Genomic DNA, 22120 nt, shown 5'->3' with positions numbered 1-22120 from the left:
GTGTCTCTAACGCCACACACACACACACACACACAGACACACAGACACACAAGTGATCACCTGGCCTCAGGCAGTTCTACTGACTTCCTGTCGGGGATGGGCTGGGCATCCTCTAGCGACTCCATCTGCTTGAGCCGCTGCTGCTGTTGCTTGGCGTGGATCTCCCTGAGCTCCTGCAAGGCATGGTGGGATAGAGGAGGACAGGTGAGGGGAGGAGGCATGGGGAAAAAGGGGGCGCAAGGGGGGTCGTTTCTGCTCACAGTGACGTCTAACACACACGGACACACACACACATCTTCTCTCAGTATCTCACACACACACTCACACAGGCGCGTGCGCTATCTGCCGCTGTTACCCTGCAAGCGCCACTCAAGACTCAAGTGCCACTCTCTTCTGTTCATCCCCTCCAAGTCCCCAACAGGAGCTAGTCTCCTCTCTGCTCTGTCCTTCACACCTGCAGGCAGGATAACTGTACCTGTGTGTGTGTGTGTGTGTGTGTGTGTGTGATGACTTTCTGTCTGTGCATTGTAGGGTGTATGACTGAGTGTAGACATGTGTTACATTATGTACTTCTTGTGAATAAGTGTGTGACTTAATGTGTGTATTTACGCGTCACTGGTGTAGGTTATTGGATGTGTTGAGCGCTTTGAGACACACTTGCATGGAACACGGGGTGACGGACGGGTGAGCTCACGAGGGGCCGCAGCAGTGGCTGCTGGGTGGCTCCTCCTAGCCACCGTTGTCACGGAAACAGAGCTCACAGTTACCAAAGAGAAAACTCCAGGGGGTGGCGGGGTGGGGCGGGGGGTGTTACAGTGTGTCAGCAACCAGGGCACAACACAACACTGCTTATGTGTGGGACTCCCGCACTGTGAACTAGTAAAAATACTACACCTCCCATGCTTCTACAACACATGAGAAAACTACATTTCCCACGCTGCTAACCTACATGCAAAAATATGTCTTGTGTCAATGTATATGTATCAATAATATGCACATGCACCCTGGTTCAGATTTGAGAACACACTGAAAACGGCATGGAAGCATGGATTCTTAAGTCTGCCATTCCATGTGCACTATATGTTGATGGAAGCATGGATTCTTAAGTCTGCCATTCCATGTGCACTATATGTTGATGGAAGCATGGATTCTTAAGTCTGCCATTCCATGTGCACTATATGTTGACATATACAGTAGTAAATGTCCAAGAGTATAAGTATTCTAATAATTAATTTATTAACAAAACATCAGCAGTCTCAAATCCTGCTTCCTGGGGTCACATGCTAAGAGCTGGGATCAATCGAGAGATAAAATTGTAGATTTTCAGCGCAGGATGCTTCTACTGCTGCTTCTACTTCTGCAAGTATCTGACCCGACAACAGACTCTAAGCACAACTACACATACACCACACCCTTAATCCCACAAAAGCAAAGACAGGACATAAAAAACATCGAAAAGATCACTTCAAGCCACAGGCACGAGGAGCTAGTACCAACCAGTTAGCATTAAAGCGCACACACACACACGCGCACCCACACACACACACACACACGCAGTCTTTCATACACACACACCAAGCTGACAAACCAAAGCCGGGTCACACTTGGAGAGGAGCACACACCGTTAGACCTCATGAACCGGACTGGTTATTATCATCATCATCATCATCATCATCATCATCGCCATAGTCATCATCACCACTTTGGAGGCTGTGCAAATGATGCCGAATTCAGGCAAGAGTGATCTCATCTCTTTAAGGAGAAAAGATGGCTTAAAGAACTAGGTCTGTTTGCTGCTGAGCTTACAAAGAGGATGAATGACATTCTGACATTACTAATTTAGTGCCTCAAGCACAATGTCTACATAACTCGCATAGTGCATCCAACTACTGTTGCTTCAGGCTGTAATGTCACTGAACCAAACACTCTAACCTCTTGAGAACACTGTCACTCGCCCCCCTCTATTCTATACTTACAAAGATGGACAAATACCAAGACAGTTACCGTCATAACAATTATAAACCTGTTACTGAATAAAAATTGCCAAATTGAATCAAACTAAATGAGTCCCAAAAATCTAATTGAAATTGCCCTTAAGCCACATAATAACAATTCACCACATCCAGGTTCATGCGGAGATAAGAAAGCTGGCAGTGACACACACAGTCCACAGGACATCTAACTACTGCACTCCCTGGGGGGGGGGGGGGCTGACCAGGAGCAGGCCTTTCCCACCGTCTTGGGGGGGGTTGTGAGGCTTTAGGTGCTGCAGCATGGGGGCATTTGTGGGAGGCATTGGGGTGAAGTAGCGTAGCGTTTTTGGGTGGTGGTGGGGGGCGTAAGGTGTGGGAGGGGGTAGGAAAGCATGTGAGAAAGACTGTGTGAGTGTGTGGGGGTGTGAGTGTGTGTGTGTGTGTTTTTGTGAGTGAGTGAGTGTGGGTGTGTGAGTGTGTGGGTGTGTGAGTGTGTGTGTGTGTGTGGGAGTGAGTGAGTGTGGGTGTGTGAGTGTGTGAGTGTGTGGTGGGGCAGAGGGGAGACCTGGAGGTAGTGCCCTATGCGCCTGAGACAGGCGGACAGGGAGGAGAGGCAGTCCAGCAGAGCCCCGTTCACCATCGAGCCCTCCCACTGCAAGAGATACACACACGCACCCGACAGGGCACGGGTCAGACAGGCTGCTGCCACACGGCTGGAGGGGTGTGTGTGTGTGTGTGTGTGTGTGTGTGTGTGTGTGTGTGTGTGTGTGTGTGTGTGTGTGTGTGTGAGTGCTTCAGTAAGTAGGGGTGGAAAAAGGTCTGACTGTGAGTCTGTGAGTCTGTGTGTGTGTGTGTGTGTGTGTGTGTGTGTGTGTGTGTGTGTGTGTGAGTGCGAGTGTGTGTGAGTGCGAGTGTGTGTCACCAAAAACCACAATAAACAAATCAGATAGATAAATAAATCACATAATTTTTCTACATCTTAAATCAGCATTGAGAATATAATGCATAAAGCCAAAAAGCCGAGAGGCCTGTTCTCTCTGTCTCCCTTCTTCTCTGTCTGTCTGTCTGTCTGTCTGTCTGTCTTTGAGTGTTAGTTCAACAGACTCCCCTTGGGGTGAGTAGTGTTACCAGACGGGGAATCTACCAACTTAGCAAGAGGCATAGACCAGACCACAAACCAGGCTGGTCAGTTGAGGTATTTTTAGGGTGTGGGAGGATGCAGTACTCTGAAGAACCAGAGAGGGGCAGCAGAGAGCAGGTGCAGTGCTGTTGCAGAGATGCAGTTGAGGTTTGAGTCAGGGTCAGAGAGTCAGGGTTTGAGAAGGGTAGCTGGGGCAAGGGCAGGGAGGTTATTTGGGCAGGCAGGCGTACGGGTGTCTCTCTACCTGTCTGCACCTCGGTTCGTCCAGGGTGAGCTCCAGGTGCAGGTTCTCTATCCGGCACATGCGCTCCTGGTAGAAGCACCCCAGAGACTGTACCAGGGGACCAGAGTGGACACGGTGGTGGTGGGGGGGGGGGAGGGCGTTTGCCAGGAGGACGGGTTCGTGATCATGAGTCACATGGGCAGGTAAGGGTTTGGGGTGAAGGTGAAGGGGAGGCACAGCCAAGCGACACAGAGCCAGGTAGGAGGGTAGGTGGGCACACACGTGGGCACGGGACAGAAGGGGAGTGACAGAGCAGAGTGAGCAACAGTCAGAGACGGTGAGAGGAGAAGACAGGGCCCTCCAGTGCTGAGAAACTCTCTGTCTCTTCTCACTGATACAATAACACAGAGGGAAGAGAAACAGAGAAACAGAGGACACACACACATACATACATACATTCACACTCATACAAACATGTATCATACAGATGCACAAGTACACATGCACAGGCAGACACATAGGCCAAACCTGTCTGTCTCCCTCTTACCCACAAACCCACCACACAAAGCTACAGGCTAAAGACCAATTCAGTCCAAAACCCAATCCCTGTCCAATAAGTAAGACACACACACACGCACATACACAGACCCCCACCCCCACACACACACACACACACACACACACACACACACCACAAACACAAAGAAACACAAGGGGAATGGCAAACTACAGAAGTCGGTTAGAGACAGCAGTGCTGTTATGGGATAAGTCGGAGATCGTTGATTTGATTTCTGCTGATGGGCTTTGACTAGTAGGAGAAAGTATGTGTGCGTGTGTGTCGGTGTGAGTCTGTGTATGTGCGTGTGTGTGTGTCCACAGTGTTACAACTGTGTCCAAAGGAGGCGAACAAACTGAACTGTACGCTACAAGGCCTGACAGGTACCTACCAGTGTTCATTGCCTGCGCACTGTGCAAAGCATGTGTTAGTGCGTCTGTATAACTGTTCTCCAGAACCTTAAACTGTTTTCATGCATCTACCTATGCATGCATGTTATTTTTCTCTAATATGAAAGTTAAAGGTATATGTGTGTGTGTGTGTGTGTGTGTGTGTGTGTGTGTGTGTGTGTGTGTGTGTGTGTGTATGTATGTATGTATATGTCCGTTTCCCTACCTTGACCTGTGTGTTGAAGACTTAGGTATGTGAATCTGTGTGTGTGTGTCTGTGTGTGTGTGTGTGTGTGTATGTGTGTGTGTGTGTGTATGTATATGTCCGTTTCCCTTCCTTAACCTGCGTGTTGAAGACGTAGGTACCTATGCATGCATGCTATATTTCTCTTATATGAAAGTTAAAGGTATATGTGTGTGTGTGTGTGTGTGTGTGTGTGTCTGTGTGTGTGTGTGTGTGTGTGTATGTATGTGTGTGTGTGTGTGTGTGAGATAATGTATGTTAATGTGTGTTGACCTGTGTGTTGACCTGTGTGTTGAAGACATAGGAGTGTGTGTGTGTGTGTGTGTGTGTGTGTGTGTTTCCCTACATTGAGCTGTGTGTTGAAGGCATCTATCTCCAGCAATTTGGCGCGAGTCTCCTGTTCCACCTGATCCAACTGCTCCCTCAGCTCCTGCCGCGCCGTCTCCTTCACCTGCAGCACCCTCTGCAGGTTCGACAGGGAGTCTCCTGACACACAACGCAGGGGGCAGAGGGGAAAGGTCAAAGGTCGGCTGTGGTATGGAAGCAGACTTGAAGGTGCAATATAGTAGAGTTTCTAGGCCAACTGTATCTACCATATGCATTTCTGAAGGGATAAGTGTAAAGACATTTTCAGATATCTTGATTCCTAATCGTGTTTATTGGCCAAGTAAATTTACACATACAAGGAATTTGACTCCGGTTTAGCGGCTCTCAATGCAGTTACAAAAAAATATACAACACAACAGTTTAGAAGTAAATAAATAAATTAAATATATTGATAATTATTAAAGATTTTTTTAAATCTCTTTGCATTGTTAGGTCTAGAGAATAGGAAAGGGGATGCAGCTTAAAGTTTAAAGTGGAACAACACAATCCGTCACAAACAAGAACCCTGGGAAACACGCTCAATGCATTTCCAAAGTTATGGTGTTTTGTTGCAAGTCTGGAATCACTTCTGGTTTTCACAACAAAAACATATTGACTCCTTTCACATCCTTACAGCCACAATATTCAAATCAATGGGCATACTACGTGCTGTTAGCTCCCATTCAAATCAACGAGCAAGCTACATGCTGTTAGCGCCCATTCAAATCAATGAGCATGCTACGTGATGTTAGCTCCCATTTAAATCAATTAGCATGCTACGTGGTGCTGTGCCAAAATGCAGCTACCCGAGGGAAACCACTGAACACTAATTCTTCGTTCCACTCTATTGATCACATTTATATCGTAAACCACTAATTCCAGTCTAGAGCTTGTAATCTGATTTAATAAATCAACTCTGACGCTGAGAACATGCAAGAAAGCACCAGCAATGTCAACATCTGTTGATGCATTTGTGTGAAAGCTACACCAGAATCCACACTGAAACTGTATTTGGGAAAATCAGGGCAAATATTTGTGACCCGTGTGGTTTCTATTAATGTTTTGTGGCTGCTGAAGCAACATGAAAGCACTTTGCATCAAAGCTAGAGTCTGCTACTTTAGTTAATGGTTTCCTACATTTTCCAGAAGAGTTTCTCTCATTACATACCATTCTAAAGGCACCAGGTATCACCCATAATAACAATACCATGCTTACAAACAACGACCTCCTCACATAATGTCATAATCATCACAGTCATTATTTCTCTGTACGGACTGTTGACAGATTGCCATCGCCACATCAGATGCACACACAGCTGTGCCAATTGCTTTGAGATTGGATGGGACATTTCCCCTTAATTCCGTTTCTGTGCAATGCATCAGGAAAATATGTTGGCCTATTTATATATCAATGTTACTCATGGTTGTTGGTTCAAATTAGCTTTCGTGTGAACATCATTGCGTTCGTGTAGCCACAATATGCAGTAGAAGCACGGCCCATAAGAACCCACTGACGGTTGGTGTGTAAAGGATCCTTTGGCTGCTCGAGGTACACTTCATTTAAATGCAAAAAATATCAACGTTTATTGGGCAATAGCGTTTGAACTCAGCTTTTATCAGACATGCCTGGACATTGGCTTCACTGGGAGTCTATGAGAGGTCTAAATCCAGTTTGTACAGGTAGAAAAATATCTGAAGGTTGATTGTCAGTAGACTTTCAAAAATGTGTTTTTGTAGATGGAGATGGGAATATTTCACTTAAAGGCTGTACTAACCACTACGGCAGGCGTAATGGAGATTTATAGAGAATTTAATTTAAAGACACTCTGACTGTTATTTTAGATTGTATTCTGCACTGGAACATTCCGCAGTTCAGTGATAAGGTGGTGAGCGAGTTGCAACTGCTTCCCCTCCTTTTCCCTCCCTGTCTGGGTCGAGACTTCTCCCTTCAAGTCTTGGAAAACAAGCTGTCCTTGACCTGGAGTAACGCTGCTCCCCAATTGTGTCTTACACTGGCAGGCCTCACTGCCCAATGCCAAGTAACTTTCCAGTGAAAAACGTTTAATCACTGAATAGTAGAAAAGCTGTATGTGTCTTTTGTTCAGGGCTTCTGTCAGAGAGCTGGGTCAACACTTCCAAGTTGGTAATCAACTTTTAAACTTTTGAGTTAATCTAAATTCAAAAATGGAGATTTGGAGGTAGCTAAGTCCCTTGCGTGTGTGTCATCATTTACTGTGTTTACTTTCTATTTTTTTTTTTTACATTTTCAATGCAGACTTCTGAATTTGGTAAGCTTTGTTTGATTAGCAAGTGTTGGGTGGGGTAGTGTTTAATGACTGGAATTAAGAACTGGCTATCTAGCTTACATAATGAGAATGCAATGCTAGCTAGCCTACTCAAACTAGCTAGGCTTAATTTTAGTGAATATTGCGTAATTATGACGAGTTGGCTGACTACACACATAATATCAGTTTGTGTATTTTTGCTGTCTCAACTGTGCCTCACGTCTTTAAAAGCACCAACCACCACTGACACACACATGCACAGTGGTATCAACAAATGATGGACACACCAGATACACAATACCTGTAACACTGGCAGTCAAATACACACACACACACACAAAGCTCTTACTATGTAGGCTGTTCTGCTGGACCTGTTTCAGTTGGTCGTTCAGACATTGCTTATCCGGGATCAGACGACCCAGCCACTGCTGAGACTCCTGAGACACACACACACACACACACACACACACACACACACACACACACAAACAAACAAACAAACAAAACAGGCGTGTTAAGCAGGTCAGATAAAGAGCATCAAGATGAGAAGAGCAAGAAAGATAAACACAGAGAGACAGATTCATAGGAAGATAGGGAGGATGATGAAGGTGAAGGAGATAAAGGTGAAGGAGATAAGACAGTCAAGAGAAATGGAGACGGAGAAGGAGGAGAAGAGATAGATATAAAGATTTTTTTAATTGTGTGTGTGTGTGTGTGTGTGTGTGTGTGTGTGTGTGTGTGAGTATATGTGTGTTTGAGAGAGAGAGAGAGGGACAAGGTCTGTGTGTCTGTACCTGCAGCTGCTGCTGTAGTGTGGTGATCTCGGCGATGCGGAGTTCGCGGGTCTTGTTAGTGTTCTCAATCTCCTGCCGCTGAGTTGAGAGACGCGAGCGCAGGTCCAGCAGCTTCCCGTCCAGCTGTGTTTTCTTATCACTCTAAACACACACACACACACACACACACACACACACACACACACACACACACAAGAGAAAACAAGACACAAAAAGTTGCAATGTCTCCTTTCGTCTAAAATATTATCTGAACCTACAACGATGTTGCAACTATCTCCTCATAAAATTGTGTGTGTGTGTGTGTGTGTTTGTGAGAGAGAGCGTTGCATGTGTTTATGAACATACATGATTAGGTGTGTGTGTGTGTGTGTGTGCATTGGATTCAATTGTGTGTGTGTGAGTGTGTGCTTGTGTTAACATACATGATTAGGTGTGTGTGTGTTTGCATTGGATTCAATTGAGTGTGTGAGTGTGTGCATGTTTCATGCATGACCGTGTGCTCCATACCAGGGCCTCCAGCTCAGGGCCTCCAGCTCAAACTCCAGGGTCTTCTTCCGGGCCTTGAGCAGAACAATGTTCTCCTGTTCTCGGTTCCTCTGGTTCAGGAGTTCCTGCCTGCGGTTCCGCTCCCACTCCAGCTGACGCTGACGCTCAAGCTCACGCTTAGCGGCCTAGGGGAGACGAGAGTAGTCACACACACACACACACACACTCCATATATCTGTGCTTCTCCTCTTTACCTTTATCAGCCTCCCCTCATCTTTGCACCTCTTCATGTCTTTGTTCCTCCCTTCTCTCTACTCCTCTTTTTACTCTCACACACTCACACACACACACACACACACACACACACACACACACACACACACACACACACACAGTATCCTCCCTGTGTCTGCACCTCCTGGTCTTTCCGGTCTCATACTGCACGTTCTGTATACAGCATGCGCTTCTCTGCGCAGGGCTATGGCATGGGGGTTGGGTTGTCTTTTTTTGGATATTAAACTGCTTTACTTTGAGTTCAATCTTCAATAATGAAAAATACACTTCTAAACCTAAGCAAAAGCAGTTTTCAGTCTGTAGCCTGCCTCTCTCTCCCAATTCTTTACTGCTCTTAGTGTTAGTAGCTCCTCTATTATCTCTCTCAATCACCATTCATCCATTTATCGGTCTATCCATCCATTTATCTATCTATCCATCCATTTATCGATCTATCTATCCATCCATTTTTGGTTCCTTTCTTCTCTCCTAATGTCAGTTCACCTCCGTGCCCCATAACTCCTTTCACATCTTTCACAAAGTGCCCACACAGCCAAGCTCATGTTGATGACCAAGAAGCACATAACTGCCCCTTCTCTCCTTCCCCTCCATCTCCTTGCATCTCTCCAGCTCCCTCTGCCTCTCTAGCTGTTCAGCCCCATCACCTCTCCTCTCTGTTCTTCTATCCCTCATATCTTTTCTCCCTCATTCCTTCCCTCTCTCTCTCTCTCTCTCTCTTCTCAATCTCTTTGTTGCTCCTCCCTCTCTACAACCCCCTCTCCAGTTTCTTCAGCCGTGTCTCCCATCACCCCTTGCCTTCCTGTCCTCTCCTCTCCCATCCTCTCCTCTCTCCTCCTCACCACTCTCCTCCTCTCACAGCTTTTCCCAGTCACCTCTCCTCTTTTCGCTTCTACCCATCACACCACCCTTCTCTCTCCCCCTCCTCACCTCTCTCCTCTCGATCTCCCTCCGTCTCTCGTCCTCTCTCTGCCTCTCCAGCTCCCTCTGCCTCTCCAGCTGTTTCTCCAGCTCGTGCAGCCGCCGGCGTTCCTGCTCCTGGCGCTCCCGCTCCTTGCGCTCCTGCTCCTGGCGCTCCAGCGTGGCCACGCGCTCCGCCTCCTTACGCTGCAGCTCCAGCAGGGCCTGGCGGCGCTTCTCCAGCTCCAGGTTGCCCCGCTCAAAGTTCTCACGCTTCTTGTCCTCAAACGACACTAAAGGGAGGAGAGGGCTGGTAAGAACAGGTAGGACGGTGTGTGTGTGTGTGTGTGTGTGTGTGTGTGTGTGTGTGTGTGTGTGTGTGTGTGTGTGTGTGTGTGTGTGTATATTATATATATATATACAGCCGCGGAAAAAATTAAGAGACCACTTCAAAATTATCAGTTTATCTGGTTTTACTAGTTATTGGTATGTGTTAAAGTAAAATGTACATTTTAGTTTTATTCTATTACCTACTGGCAACATTCCTACCAAATTTCAAATAAAAATATTGTCATTTAGATCATTTATTTGCAGAAAAATGACAATTGGTCAAAATAGCAAAAAAAGATGCAGTGTCTTCAGATCTCGAATAATGCAAAGAAAACAAGCTCATATTCATTTTTAAACTACACAATACTAATGCTTACACTTAGGAAGAGTTCAGAAATCAATATTTGGTGGAATAACCTTGATTTAAAATCACAACTTTCATGTGTCTTGGCATGCTCTCCACCAGTCTTTCACATTGCCGTTGGGTGACTTTATGCTACTCCTGGCGCAAGAATTCAAGCAGCTCGGCTTCTTTTCATGGCTTGTGACCATCCATCTTCCTCTTGATCACATTTCAGAGGTTTTTGATGGGATTCAGGTCTCGAAATTGGGCTGGCCATGACAGGGTCCTGATCTGGAGGTACTCCATCCACACCTTTACTGGCCTGGCTGTGTGGCATGGAGCATTGCCCTGCTGGAAAAAACACTTCTCAGAGTTGGGGAACATTGTCAGAGCAAAAGGAAGCAAGTTTTTCTTCCGGGACAACGTTGTACTTTGCCTGGCTGAGGTTTGTAAAAGACCATAAGGATTGAAAAAGCGGACTGGAGGTTCTTCTAAGTTCGTCTTCTCTGATGAGTCCGATTTCACAGTAGGTGCAAGACTCTCTGGCTTGTAGGCCTCTCCAGGTCTCCATCTAACCATCAGACGACCATGTGTTGGGCAAAGCTGAAAATTGGACTCATCAGAGAAGACGAACTAGAAGACCCTCCAGTCCGCTTTTTTCAATCCTTATGGTCTTTTACAAACCTCAGCCAGGCAAAGTACAGCGTTGTCCCGGAAGAAAAACTTGCTTCCTTTAGCTCTGACAATGTTCCCCAACTCTGAGAAATGTTTTTTCCAGCAGGGCAATGCTCCATGCCACACAGCCAGGCCAGTAAAGGTGTGGATGGAGTACCACCAGATCAGGACCCTGTCATGGCCAGCCCAATTTCGAGACCTGAATCCCATCAAAAACCTCTGAAATGTGATCAAGAGGAAGATGGATGGTCACAAGCCATGAAAAGAAGCCGAGCTGCTTGAATTCTTGCGCCAGGAGTAGCATAAAGTCACCCAACGGCAATGTGAAAGACTGGTGGAGAGCATGCCAAGACACATGAAAGTTGTGATTTTAAATCAAGGTTATTCCACCAAATATTGATTTCTGAACTCTTCCTAAGTGTAAGCATTAGTATTGTGTAGTTTAAAAATGAATATGAGCTTGTTTTCTTTGCATTATTCGAGATCTGAAGACACTGCATCATTTTTGCTATTTTGACCAATTGTCATTTTTCTGCAAATAAATGATCTAAATGACAATATTTTTATTTGAAATTTGGTAGGAATGTTGCCAGTAGGTTATAGAATAAAACAAAAATGTACATTTTACTTTAACACATACCAATAAATAGTAAAACCAGAGAAACTGATAATTTTGAAGTGGTCTCTTAATTTTTTCCGCGGCTGTATATATACATACACACATACATATATGATTCCACACTTTCTCTAAACTTTGTTGTATCCCTTAAGACACATGGATTTAGATTTGTGTTTGCAGAAATTAGGTGTTTGGATAAGAGAGAGAGAGATAAAGGTGAAGAGAGAAAGGACATAGTAAGACAATGCGTTTGGTCTGTGCGTGTGTGTGTATGTGCGTGTGTGTCTATTCACCTGCCAGATCTTTCTTATTTTGCTCTTCCTCCTCGGCCTCTTCCTGCACACGCTGGTCAGTGGAATGCATACTGGTCAACGAGACCCCACTGCCTGAACGGACCCTCCTACACGCACACACACACACACACACACACACACACACACACACACACACACACACACACACACACGCACACACACACACACAAACACAATTTGATTTATCGAAGTGGCTTGACATAATCATAACAGATGTGTCTCTGCATGGTGAGCCATGTTTGTGTACGTGTGTGAAGGACTGTTACACCCACTGGCCCTTGAGTGGCAGTGCAACAGCCTTTGGGTGGCGCATAGGCATAATTTACTGGACTGCCCACACCCAAGAGGGTGTGAATAAAAGCCATGGTGTTTGCCTGCAGAGAGGAAGGCTTGCATTCTCACTAAGTTTGAGATGCCACACTCTTGTTTGTGCTTTGCTTTTGGATTTATCCCCTAGGTAAGTATTTATTTATTGACATACAAACCCCCTACTTTTGTGACATCTGTTGTGGGTGTCCACTTCAAGTTGCGGCCCGAGAGCCAGGTTGTAACAGGGAGAGAACAAGTGTTTCCCTGTGTGTACCTCTATGTGCGTAAAAAATAGGTTGTTTGTATGTATGTGAGAGTGTGTCCTGAGTGTGTGTGTGTGTGTGTGTGTGTGTGTGTGTGTCTTACCTGAAGTTGGGAGGAATGAGGTCTGGCGTGATCAGTGGGGGGAGGGGCAAGCCCGACATCGCCATGTCAATCAGGTGCATTGCTAGGATGAACTCCTCGGCCGTCAACTTCCCATCCTGGTCGATGTCTGAGAGGTTCCTATGACAGCAGAAGGGTCAGGGGTCAGATGTTGGCTCATTGGGTCACCTACGACCTGGTTCAAGGTACTAATGGGGCATCTATACTTAAATAGGTCCATTCTAACAGTCGTTTTCTGCACAATTCATCGAATTTAATTACCGTAATTTTCGGACTATAAGCCGCGACTTTTCCCCCATTTTTCGACCCTGCGGCTTATATAACAGTGCGGCTTGTCTATGGATTTTTACAGCTAACGGCCACTAGGGAGAAACCTAAATCTTTTTAGAAAAAAAAAATAAATAAAAAATGTACCATCCACAATGTTTACACATTTGCTTCAACACGCTGAAGTAGCCGCGAAGCAGACTTCTACCGCGAGTGGTACGAGACAGAACGACAGCGAGAAAGACGGGCATTGCGAGCGCAAGACAGTTTGTGAGACACCCTCATTATGGAAAACAAACGTAGAAATGCATATGATGCAGCGTTTAAGTTAAAGGCAGTCAATTTGGCAGTAAACCAAGGAAATAGAACAGCTGCACGTAACCTTGGAATCAACGAGTCAATGGTGAGACGTTGGAGACGCCAGCAGGAAGAATTGTCTCAATGCAAAAAGTCAAAAAAAGCTTTCAGAGGTCACAAAAGCAAATGGCCCGAACTTGAAGACGTTCTCGAAGATTGGGTGAACACTCAAAGAACAGACGGCCGAGGAGTTTCCACCGTGCAGATCCGACTGAAGGCCAAAACAGTCGCCACCAAAATGAAAATTGAACATTTTAGAGGTGGACCATCCTGGTGTTTCAGATTTATGAAGCGAAAGGGACTGTCCATCAGGGCGCGGACGACTGTGTGCCAGCAACTCCCTCCCGACTACCAAGAAAAAATAACAAACTTTGGCGAATTCACACAAAGAAAGATAGAGGAATATTCCATCGGACCGGACCAGATCATAAATATGGATGAAGTGCCATTAACATTTGACCTGCCTCTCACTAGGACTGTTAACAAGAAAGGTGAATCGTCCGTCACGTTGAGAACCACTGGACACGAGCAAACAAATTTCACTTGTGTTCTTGGCTGCACAGCATCAGGAGTGAAGCTTCCGCCAATGGTGATTTTTAAGAGGACTACAATGCCAAAAGAAAAGATCCCAAACGGCATCTCCTTTAAAGTCAATAAGAAAGGGTGGATGATGGAAAGCGTAATGAAGGAGTGGCTGAATGAGTGCTATGTCAAACGCCCTGGAGGATACTTTCGGCAAAAAAAAGCTTTGCTCGTTTTGGACAGTATGAGGGCGCATATCACAGATTCGGTTAAAGCAGCCATCAAGAGCACAAACTCCGTTCCAGCTGTGATTCCTGGGGGCACAACGAAGCATCTGCAGCCACTGGACATCAGTGTCAATCGTGCGTTCAAAGTGGCACGCGTTCAAGCCCTGAACCTGTTTGTTTCCGACACTGAAGATGAGGACTTTTGTGGTTTTGTACGGAGGAAGAAGACGAAGATGAGGATTAATGACTTGACTTTTCTGGTTACAGCCGTGTACTTCACCAAAGATGAAGAGGAGGGTTACGGTAGGCTAATAACGTATTTTAAGCAGCCGTGTTACTGCAATTTTAGGTTTACTGTCGTGTTACAGGCACTTTATTTGTTGATGATGTTTATGAAGATGAAGAGGAGGATTACGGTAATAACTTTTCTGGTAGGCTGATAACCGTATATTTTAAGCAGCCGTGTTACTGCAATTTAGACTTACCGTTGCGTTACAGGCACTTTATTTGTTGTTGTAGCAAATATGTTCTGTAGCTTCTGTAGCTACTATTGCACTAAATGGTGGAAAACGTTATGCAACTTGTTTGTTCAAATGTTAATAAATGGGAGCTTCCCCAAACAGTTGCCTCTTTCCCGACAATCCCCTCTGTGCACGAACCATATGGTAATTAAACATAAAAAACCTGCGGCTTATAGTCCGGTGCGGCTTGTATATGTACAAATTGTGCAATTTAGCTTCTGCGGCTTATATTCAGGTGCGGCTAATAGTCCGGAAAGTACGGTAAATGAATTAAGCCTAAATCTTTTACTAATCTTCTGGTGGATTAAAAAGAGGTAAAACAGTCCTGAAGGGTCCTGGTGTAAACAGGTCTATGAGAGACACCAGTCCTCACCATATGGTGGCCAGTTGAGCCTGTGGTAGACTGGACTGCATAAGGATGGTGCGCGCCTGGGGACCTGCACAGGAAGAGGAAGTGAGGTCAGAGACAGGAAGAGTGATGCTGACTGAGTGGGGGCGTAAGGGGGTGAGAGTTCGGAGGTTACCTGTGAGGTGGCCGCTCATCATCTTGTCATGGCTGTTGAAGAGCTGGCGGTACTTCAGGCGGGACGACGAGGGCACAGCCCAGTCTGCGGGAGGGGGCGCCGCAGGGGCACTGAGAGTGTGGGGGGGAGAGAAAGAGAGAAAGAGAGACGGTTAGAGGAATAACACATCTAAGACATGTTAGCTGTGTGTTTGCGAGTGAGAGAGAGTGACAGAGAGATAAAGGGAGGGGAAGAGAGATGTTAGATTATGAGACGTGTTAGGTGTGTGTCTGGGTGTGTGTGTGTGACAGAGTGTGTGAGAGTGGGAGCACAAATCTATGGTTTACCTGGGTGTCTCGAAAGATTGGACCTTCTGAAGTTTGGCACTGGAGCGGTTAAACGAAGAGCTTTTGTTGAGCGCTGAAGCTATGAGCGAGAGAACGATAGATCGATAGATGGAGAGAGAGAGACAGAGAGAGGTACCACCAATCATTACACCTTCACAATCATATTAGCTGAGCCTTACTGTAGTGGGTCTGTAAGACTGTGTGTGTGTGTGTGTGTGTGTGTGTGTGTGTGTGTGTGTGTGTGTGTGTGTGTGTAGCACATACCTGGGTGTGTGAAGCCACTTATAGGCTGGATCATGGCAGGTGCTCCGTTGGCCATGGGTGGCACGGGAGGGGGCACAGAGGAGACCAGCGGGGGGGACATGCCTGCGATAGGCATAGGGGGCACTCCTGGGGGAACACCGAGAGGCAGGGTGGGCATTGGTGGCATACCTGCAAAACACACACACACACACACACACACACAGGGAGAGAGAGACAAGCACACGCACATACATGCAAAGAGAGAGAGAGAAATATTATGTTTATAGAATTATGAATTCACATACACACACATCCACTACAAAACGCACGCACGCACGCACGCACACACAGACACAGACACAGACACACCCTGATGAACCGAGTGACGATAGTAATAGAATAAATAGTGTGTTAAGCCGAGCGGAATACAGTCTCTCATTCTTTCCACATCGACACCATGCAATTTCAATTAGTCTGTTTAGAAACAGAAGCACCAGCAACACTTGCACAAAAAACACTACACAAAGATACACCTCAACCTCTTTTCTGCTGTAGCCAATTTGGCTAACACAATTTGGCAAATTAGTCAGGGACCAAAAAAGAGACTTGTTTCTCTCTAACATACAATACACAATGAAATGAGTGCTTTAAACCGAATGGATGTGAGTGTCCTTTGCCAAAATGGAGAGTTACTAACGACGACTAAACGCTCGGATCTTAAAACATGATCTGGGTATCAAAGTTCCTACCGAAGGGAGGGGGTGGGGCCATGAGGGTCTGCTGATTCATGGAGGGGGGCAGGGAGGTGGGCAGCGGGTGACCCTGCAGCTTCAACTTGATGAGCTTCATGGCGATGGAGAACTCGTGCATGTCCATCTTCCCATCGGTGTTCAGGTCGGCCAAGGCCCTGCAGCAGAAGAGAGAGAGAGAGAGAGAGAGAGAGAGAGAGAGAGAGAGAGAGATGGAGTGCGTGTGTGATAGAGAAACAGAAAGAGAGATGGAGTGTGTGTGTGAAGAGAGAGTAACAGAAAGAGAGAGAGAAAGATGGAGTGTGTGTGTGTGTGTGTGTGTGTGTGTGTGAGAAAGAGAAAGAGAGGGAGAGAGAGACAAGGCGAGGTTAACATCAGGCCACTGGGTCAGGTCCTGCGGCAGGGAATTAGTCTGCTATCATGGTCCTGTGACCTCTAAATCTAAGGCTAAATATTTAGCGAGTATTTAGCACTGATGCTGGTCAGTATTTGGCACTGATGCTGGTCAGTATTTAGCACTGATGCTGGTCAGTATTTGGCACTGAAGCTGGTCAGTATTTGGCACTGAGGCTGGGTACTTGTCTGCTTAGCATTACACCTCCACCAGGCTATGGGCGTTTATAGTGTTTATATCACAAGACTGAAGGACTTGCCAAATGTTTACTGTGGAAAGGCGTGGTGAGGTCAGTATTAGGGCGGTAAGCATGGCACTCCCACCAAGAAACAAATGGACCCGACATCATAATTGAACTGCAGATTTAATGCAGATACTAAGTTGAATTGCCTCCTTACAAACCTGAAAGATAGCATGTTGCTACAGCTGAGGACGACCATTATTTACTGGTTAAATCTTTTCTACCTCAGTAGCCAATTGGTAGTGGCCAGCCCACACACGTAAAATACAATCAACCTTTAGTTAACTGCTTGTTAACTTGTTTCAAAGCTTCGTCTTGCACTCTCTTGTCAATCAGTGCACATTAATAGGTTAAGTGATTGGATACGGACCAGTGACAAACAGCTAGAGACTGTCTGAAATTTGAAATGGACAAAAATGAACCCACTACACAGAAATCTCTTGTTTTGGCTACAGTGAGTGTGGTCGCTTGATGAACTACTGCAGCCAGCAGCAGCCCCAGAGCAGTTGGAGGGGGGACACTTACCATATCTGGGCCAGGATCGGAGGGGGCAGGCCAGACTGGAGGAAGAAATTCCTGGCCTGGTCACCTGGAGGAAGACAAAACCAGAGGTTCAGATGAAGGGAAACAAAAACAAACATGGACGGCTACAGGGGGTGCCAAGAGCCTCTCAAATGAAAACAATGTTTGAAGAGAGCTGGAGTGTAGAAGAGAAGAAACGAAAAAGATGAATAATAAAAGATAGATTTAGCTACACTGGTGGAATCTGGAAGGTTGGTAGGCTAGCTGATAATGAGAATGCATATGAAGAAGATTGTTTGTGTGCATGAATGTGTGTGTGTTGGCGTGAGCGAGTGTGAATATGTGGGCGAGAGGGTCATGGAGAGGGCCAGTCTGAGGCTCAAGGGGCCTCTCCAGGGGAGGACAACAGGATGAGTCGTCTGCAGAGTGCTGCTCTTTCAACCCACACAAACGCCCCTTTATTCCACAGCAGCCAAAAACAGCCCCAAACTCTCCACTCCTCTCCCCTCCTCTCCCCTCTCTCCCGCAGTCACATACTCCTTTTTTACTCACTCTCTCTCTCTCTCTCTCTCTCACACACAAACAGTCACACACACACACACACACAAACACAGACACACTAGTGTCCATTCCTTTTCCCTCTCCCCACATGTACACACACACACTCAAATTCCATTCACTTTTTACATTCACTTTGTCCCTCTATCTTTCTTTCTTTCTCGGTCTCTGTCTCTCTTCGCCCCCTCCCATCCAATCCTTCTCCGTCTTCTGTGGCTTCCTCTTCTCCTCCCCAGACAAAGACGGTCTTTTTGCTGACACACAGGCCAGGGAAACACCCCACGGACGGAAAGAAAACAGCTTAAGCAGGAAAATCCTCTGCGGATGGGTAGCAAGCTGTTCGATGGTTTCGCAAGCAGAAGGGCGTGGGGAGGAAGAGTCGCAACGTCAGAAACAACGGAAGACACCGTGGCCACTTGCTCTCTTTTTGCCTCAATACTTCCGACCTCTCCTCTGCTCAACTCCCCCCCCCCCCCCCCGGTCTACTAACGTTATTTCAAAAATAGGATGAAGTGAACTAAGGTACAGTTCACAACTGTAATGCAACCCTGAACAAAAACAACGACCTTTTGCCAGAATCCCAGACTGAAACTTCAACGTTATGGTTTTGTTAATAAACTGGCTAGACAGCGCCAATCTTCCAATGCTTTCCGTGCCGTAAACTGTAGTCATGAGCTGTTTGTTATTATAGATAACTCCTGTTCTGCTCTTGAATGGAATGTTCTAGACTAGTAATCCTCTGTTTATGTTTGTGGCGTGTCATGTTTTAATCTGCTTTTTTTACCTTTAGGAGAAACAACCTTTTCTACCCTCCCCTGAGCCTATGTGAGGGTCAGGGAGAGTTGACCGTGTGTTTGTGTGTGTGTGTGTGTGTGTGTGTATGTGTGTGTGTGTGTGTGTGTATGTGTGTGTACTCAGGAAGGTACAGAACCAGAGCAGATACGACAACCGGAAGAGGGGGGAGCAATGAGATTAAACTGCAATTAAGGACGTTTCATTTCATTACTCAGAGCAGAGGAAATGACAGAATCTCAAAAAAACAACCCTGGCTCATGTCACAGAGAAAAACAAACCAATACATTTCTGATTCCAGCATTCAGTGGTATCACCGTCTTCCCCCTTCATTTGTGTGAGCGTGTGGGGGAGGGGGGGGGATAAAGGGGGAAGTGAAAGTGCTTTGAAGGAGATGTGGAGGAGAGAGGAGAGGAACTGAGGAGAAGCAAAGAGACAAGGGGAGCAAGGGAGAGAAGAGGGGAGCAGAACAGAAGAAAGACAAGAGGAAATGAGAAGGGTAAGAGAGATGGGGGGGGGGCAAAAAGAGATGTAGAGGAGAAGGACAGATGATGGGGGATGAGAGGAGGTGGGTGGGAGAGAAGAGTAAAGAGATTAGGGGGGGAGGAGAGGGAAGAAGAGATGAAGAGAAACTGAGAGAAGGATGGAAAAGAAAGGAACAGGAGGAGGAGGAGGGTCGATGGGAAGAAAGGAGAGGAGAGTGGAAAGCGCGGTCTGACCTGTGATGAAGCCAGCGGGGGTTGGCGCGAGGCTGTGGAACTGCTGGTCATGTTTGGCTCGCTCGTCCACAGAGATGACCCAGGTGTCCGCACCCCCTGTCGGGGAGGAGAAGGAGGATGGATGGAGAGAAAAGAGAGGAGAGCGAGAGATTTACATTATTGTATCATATACCACCATGAACCGGAATTGAACTAAAAAAAATAAACTGTGGTGTCAGTTGAAGAGTTTGCACACAGCTAGTGGCTTGCACTCTTTTATGGCATGAATTGAGATTCTTTGTACCAATCACAAACACAGCTTTAAGGCAGCTATGTCAAAAGATTGTCAGCTACTGTATGAACATGGGACAGGACAAGGTGGTTGGAACAGGAAAGACAGAAAGAGAGGGAGAGAGACAGAAAGGAACAGGAAATGAATGCAGGGGAGGAAAGTGAGTTAAAAAGACAGAAAAAGGATTTGGGGAAATGGAACAACGGGAAAAAAGACTTGGCACACTAAGACCACAGCTGCACAATAAAGGACCTGTAACCTAGTTGTCCGTTCACACACACACACACACACACACACACACACACACACACACACACACACACACACACACACACACACACACACACACACACACACACACACACACACACACACACACACACACACACACACACACACACACACACACACACACACACACACACAAACACAAAGTACATGGAATGGGTGTGTACTACTGATTGACAGGAGGGTGTACAGCAGGCTTTTCACTGGAAGGACGAATGAGTCACGGTTGTGTGAGTAGAAATTAATTCAAACTGTGTGTGTGTGTGTGTGTGTGCAGGTTTCCAGGAGAGAATAACAACGGCTGTGAGTGTGTGTGCGTCGTGCCCTTGACTGGAACAGGGCGCACAGGTTAAAAGACTAATGTAGGCCTAACATGTGAGTGGGTGCACTTGGGTGTCACATGTGGGCATGGAATGTGTTTGTGTAGATAGGACATTTTGTGTGTTTGTATGTGTACTAGAAGCATTGCAAGATTGGAAGGGTGTGTGTGTGTGTGTGTGTGTGTGTTTAAAAGCAGGGTTAAGTGTGTATGCGAGTGTGTGTGAGTTTGTGTGTGTGTGTGTGTGTGTGTAAGCATAACAGGGTTGATTGATTGAGTGTGTGTGTGTGTGTGTGTCTTACCTCCGAAGGACGTGGGAAACTGAGCCATGTTCAGTCAGTCAGCTGTAGCTGGGCCATAGACTCCTGCCAAACAAAAGACAGACAAACATCAGTCCTCCATCTCTCCTATCCGTTATTCTTCCCACCTCTTCCCTTCCCCTTTGCTCTTCTCTAAGCAAACCTCTTCATACATTGTATTTTAATTTGGACACAGAAGTCCTATAACGAATCCATCAGTCAACTTCACGATTCATTCCCTCAAATCCGATCATCATTTTCTCCATTTCTTAATTTCTCCCCTATATTTTTGTTCGTCAGTCAGGCCACAGTTACCTATTATGTTGGTTTGCCGTTACCGACCGACTTAATCAAATTGGGCCCGATATTTTTCATCTTTTTTCCACGTTGTTTGATCTGACAGGTTGCTGACTATAACTTTCTGTTTCGACAGAGGCAGTGATTTCATCATTGGCCAGTCTACAGTCTTGTAAAAGGTCCTCTTCGCTCTCCGGTCATTGGGAGTAAAACAAGTTTACCTATCTAGTTTTTTTTTATTTGGATGTTATGATATTATTAAGGATGACCTCACCTCTTAAATCCCCCCCTCTTTTCTGACAGAGGAAAATAAAACACGACCTTAAAATACATTTCTTCTCTTTATCTCTTTCCACTTTCTCATGCGTTCGCTTCACTAGGTTTCTTCATCTTTCATCCGTCTACTTCTGTTTCACGGTTGTTCTGCAATACCATATTTCACTCTCTGTCCTACTCCGCCCATCTGAACTGTTACATCAAGTCATCAAACAAGGGGCATCAGACAGTGTTTAAATGTTTTATTCATGCACAGCTCTTTGGAGAAATATCACTTTAAGAGACACTAGCCTGATGAGTACTTGAGTTGTAATTAGTAAGGGCAGCGTTAACAGTTCTATTTAATTTCTATTTTAGCACCTGGACGCCCATAACCTGCATGTGCAGGTTCAGTGGTCGCATCAACAATGTTTTATGTTTAGGCTAGCCTACTTGGTCTCATCACCACATCTGTATTTTATGATATTAAGCTAACCAGCATTACATTTATACTACATTAACAATGTATATAAAAATAGTCTAAGCAAACTGATACAAAATATAATAGGTCTGCTGTATATTTTTTTATACAAATACATATTGTTCTACACAAACAGGCACTCACAACGTTTCTGTGAAAATGCTTGTTTGTTGCAGTTTTGCAGCAATTCACTCAGTTGATATGACAGAAACTTAGTCAGCTGTATAGAGTTACTTAACATCGATGCTTTCGGGAATGACACAATATCTGCACTTGACTTGCCACCAGACTTGATACCTAGACTTTTCAGCTTTCCTCATTTGCAG

The 22120-nt window shown here is 45.8% G+C and overlaps 1 protein-coding gene across 1 annotated transcript in view; it reads right to left on the bottom strand.

Moving 5' to 3' along the window:
* itsn1 (intersectin 1 (SH3 domain protein)) overlaps nt 1-22120 on the bottom strand; it is a gene marked incomplete at its 3' end in the record, with an annotated part of 47563 nt that overhangs the window by 16458 nt on the left and 8985 nt on the right. The window contains exons 2-18 of the mRNA XM_080835374.1: nt 20765-20827; nt 19585-19680; nt 17519-17582; nt 16359-16516; nt 15631-15798; nt 15367-15445; nt 15041-15150; nt 14890-14953; nt 12605-12742; nt 11909-12015; nt 9679-9941; nt 8494-8642; nt 7972-8113; nt 7527-7614; nt 4873-5012; nt 2539-2625; nt 61-173 (exon numbers count right to left, since the gene is read on the bottom strand). Coding sequence (XP_080691500.1) covers nt 61-173; nt 2539-2625; nt 4873-5012; nt 7527-7614; nt 7972-8113; nt 8494-8642; nt 9679-9941; nt 11909-12015; nt 12605-12742; nt 14890-14953; nt 15041-15150; nt 15367-15445; nt 15631-15798; nt 16359-16516; nt 17519-17582; nt 19585-19680; nt 20765-20792 — 1994 coding nt within the window. The 5' untranslated portion in view covers nt 20793-20827. The remainder of the gene's footprint in view (nt 1-60; nt 174-2538; nt 2626-4872; nt 5013-7526; nt 7615-7971; nt 8114-8493; nt 8643-9678; nt 9942-11908; nt 12016-12604; nt 12743-14889; nt 14954-15040; nt 15151-15366; nt 15446-15630; nt 15799-16358; nt 16517-17518; nt 17583-19584; nt 19681-20764; nt 20828-22120) is intronic.

Source organism: Sprattus sprattus (genome assembly GCF_963457725.1).
Source record: "Sprattus sprattus genome assembly, chromosome: 3".
Lineage (NCBI taxonomy): Eukaryota > Metazoa > Chordata > Actinopteri > Clupeiformes > Clupeidae > Sprattus > Sprattus sprattus.
The sequence above is the reverse complement of the archived record's forward strand: the minus strand, read 5'-3'. Positions and strand labels throughout refer to the sequence as shown.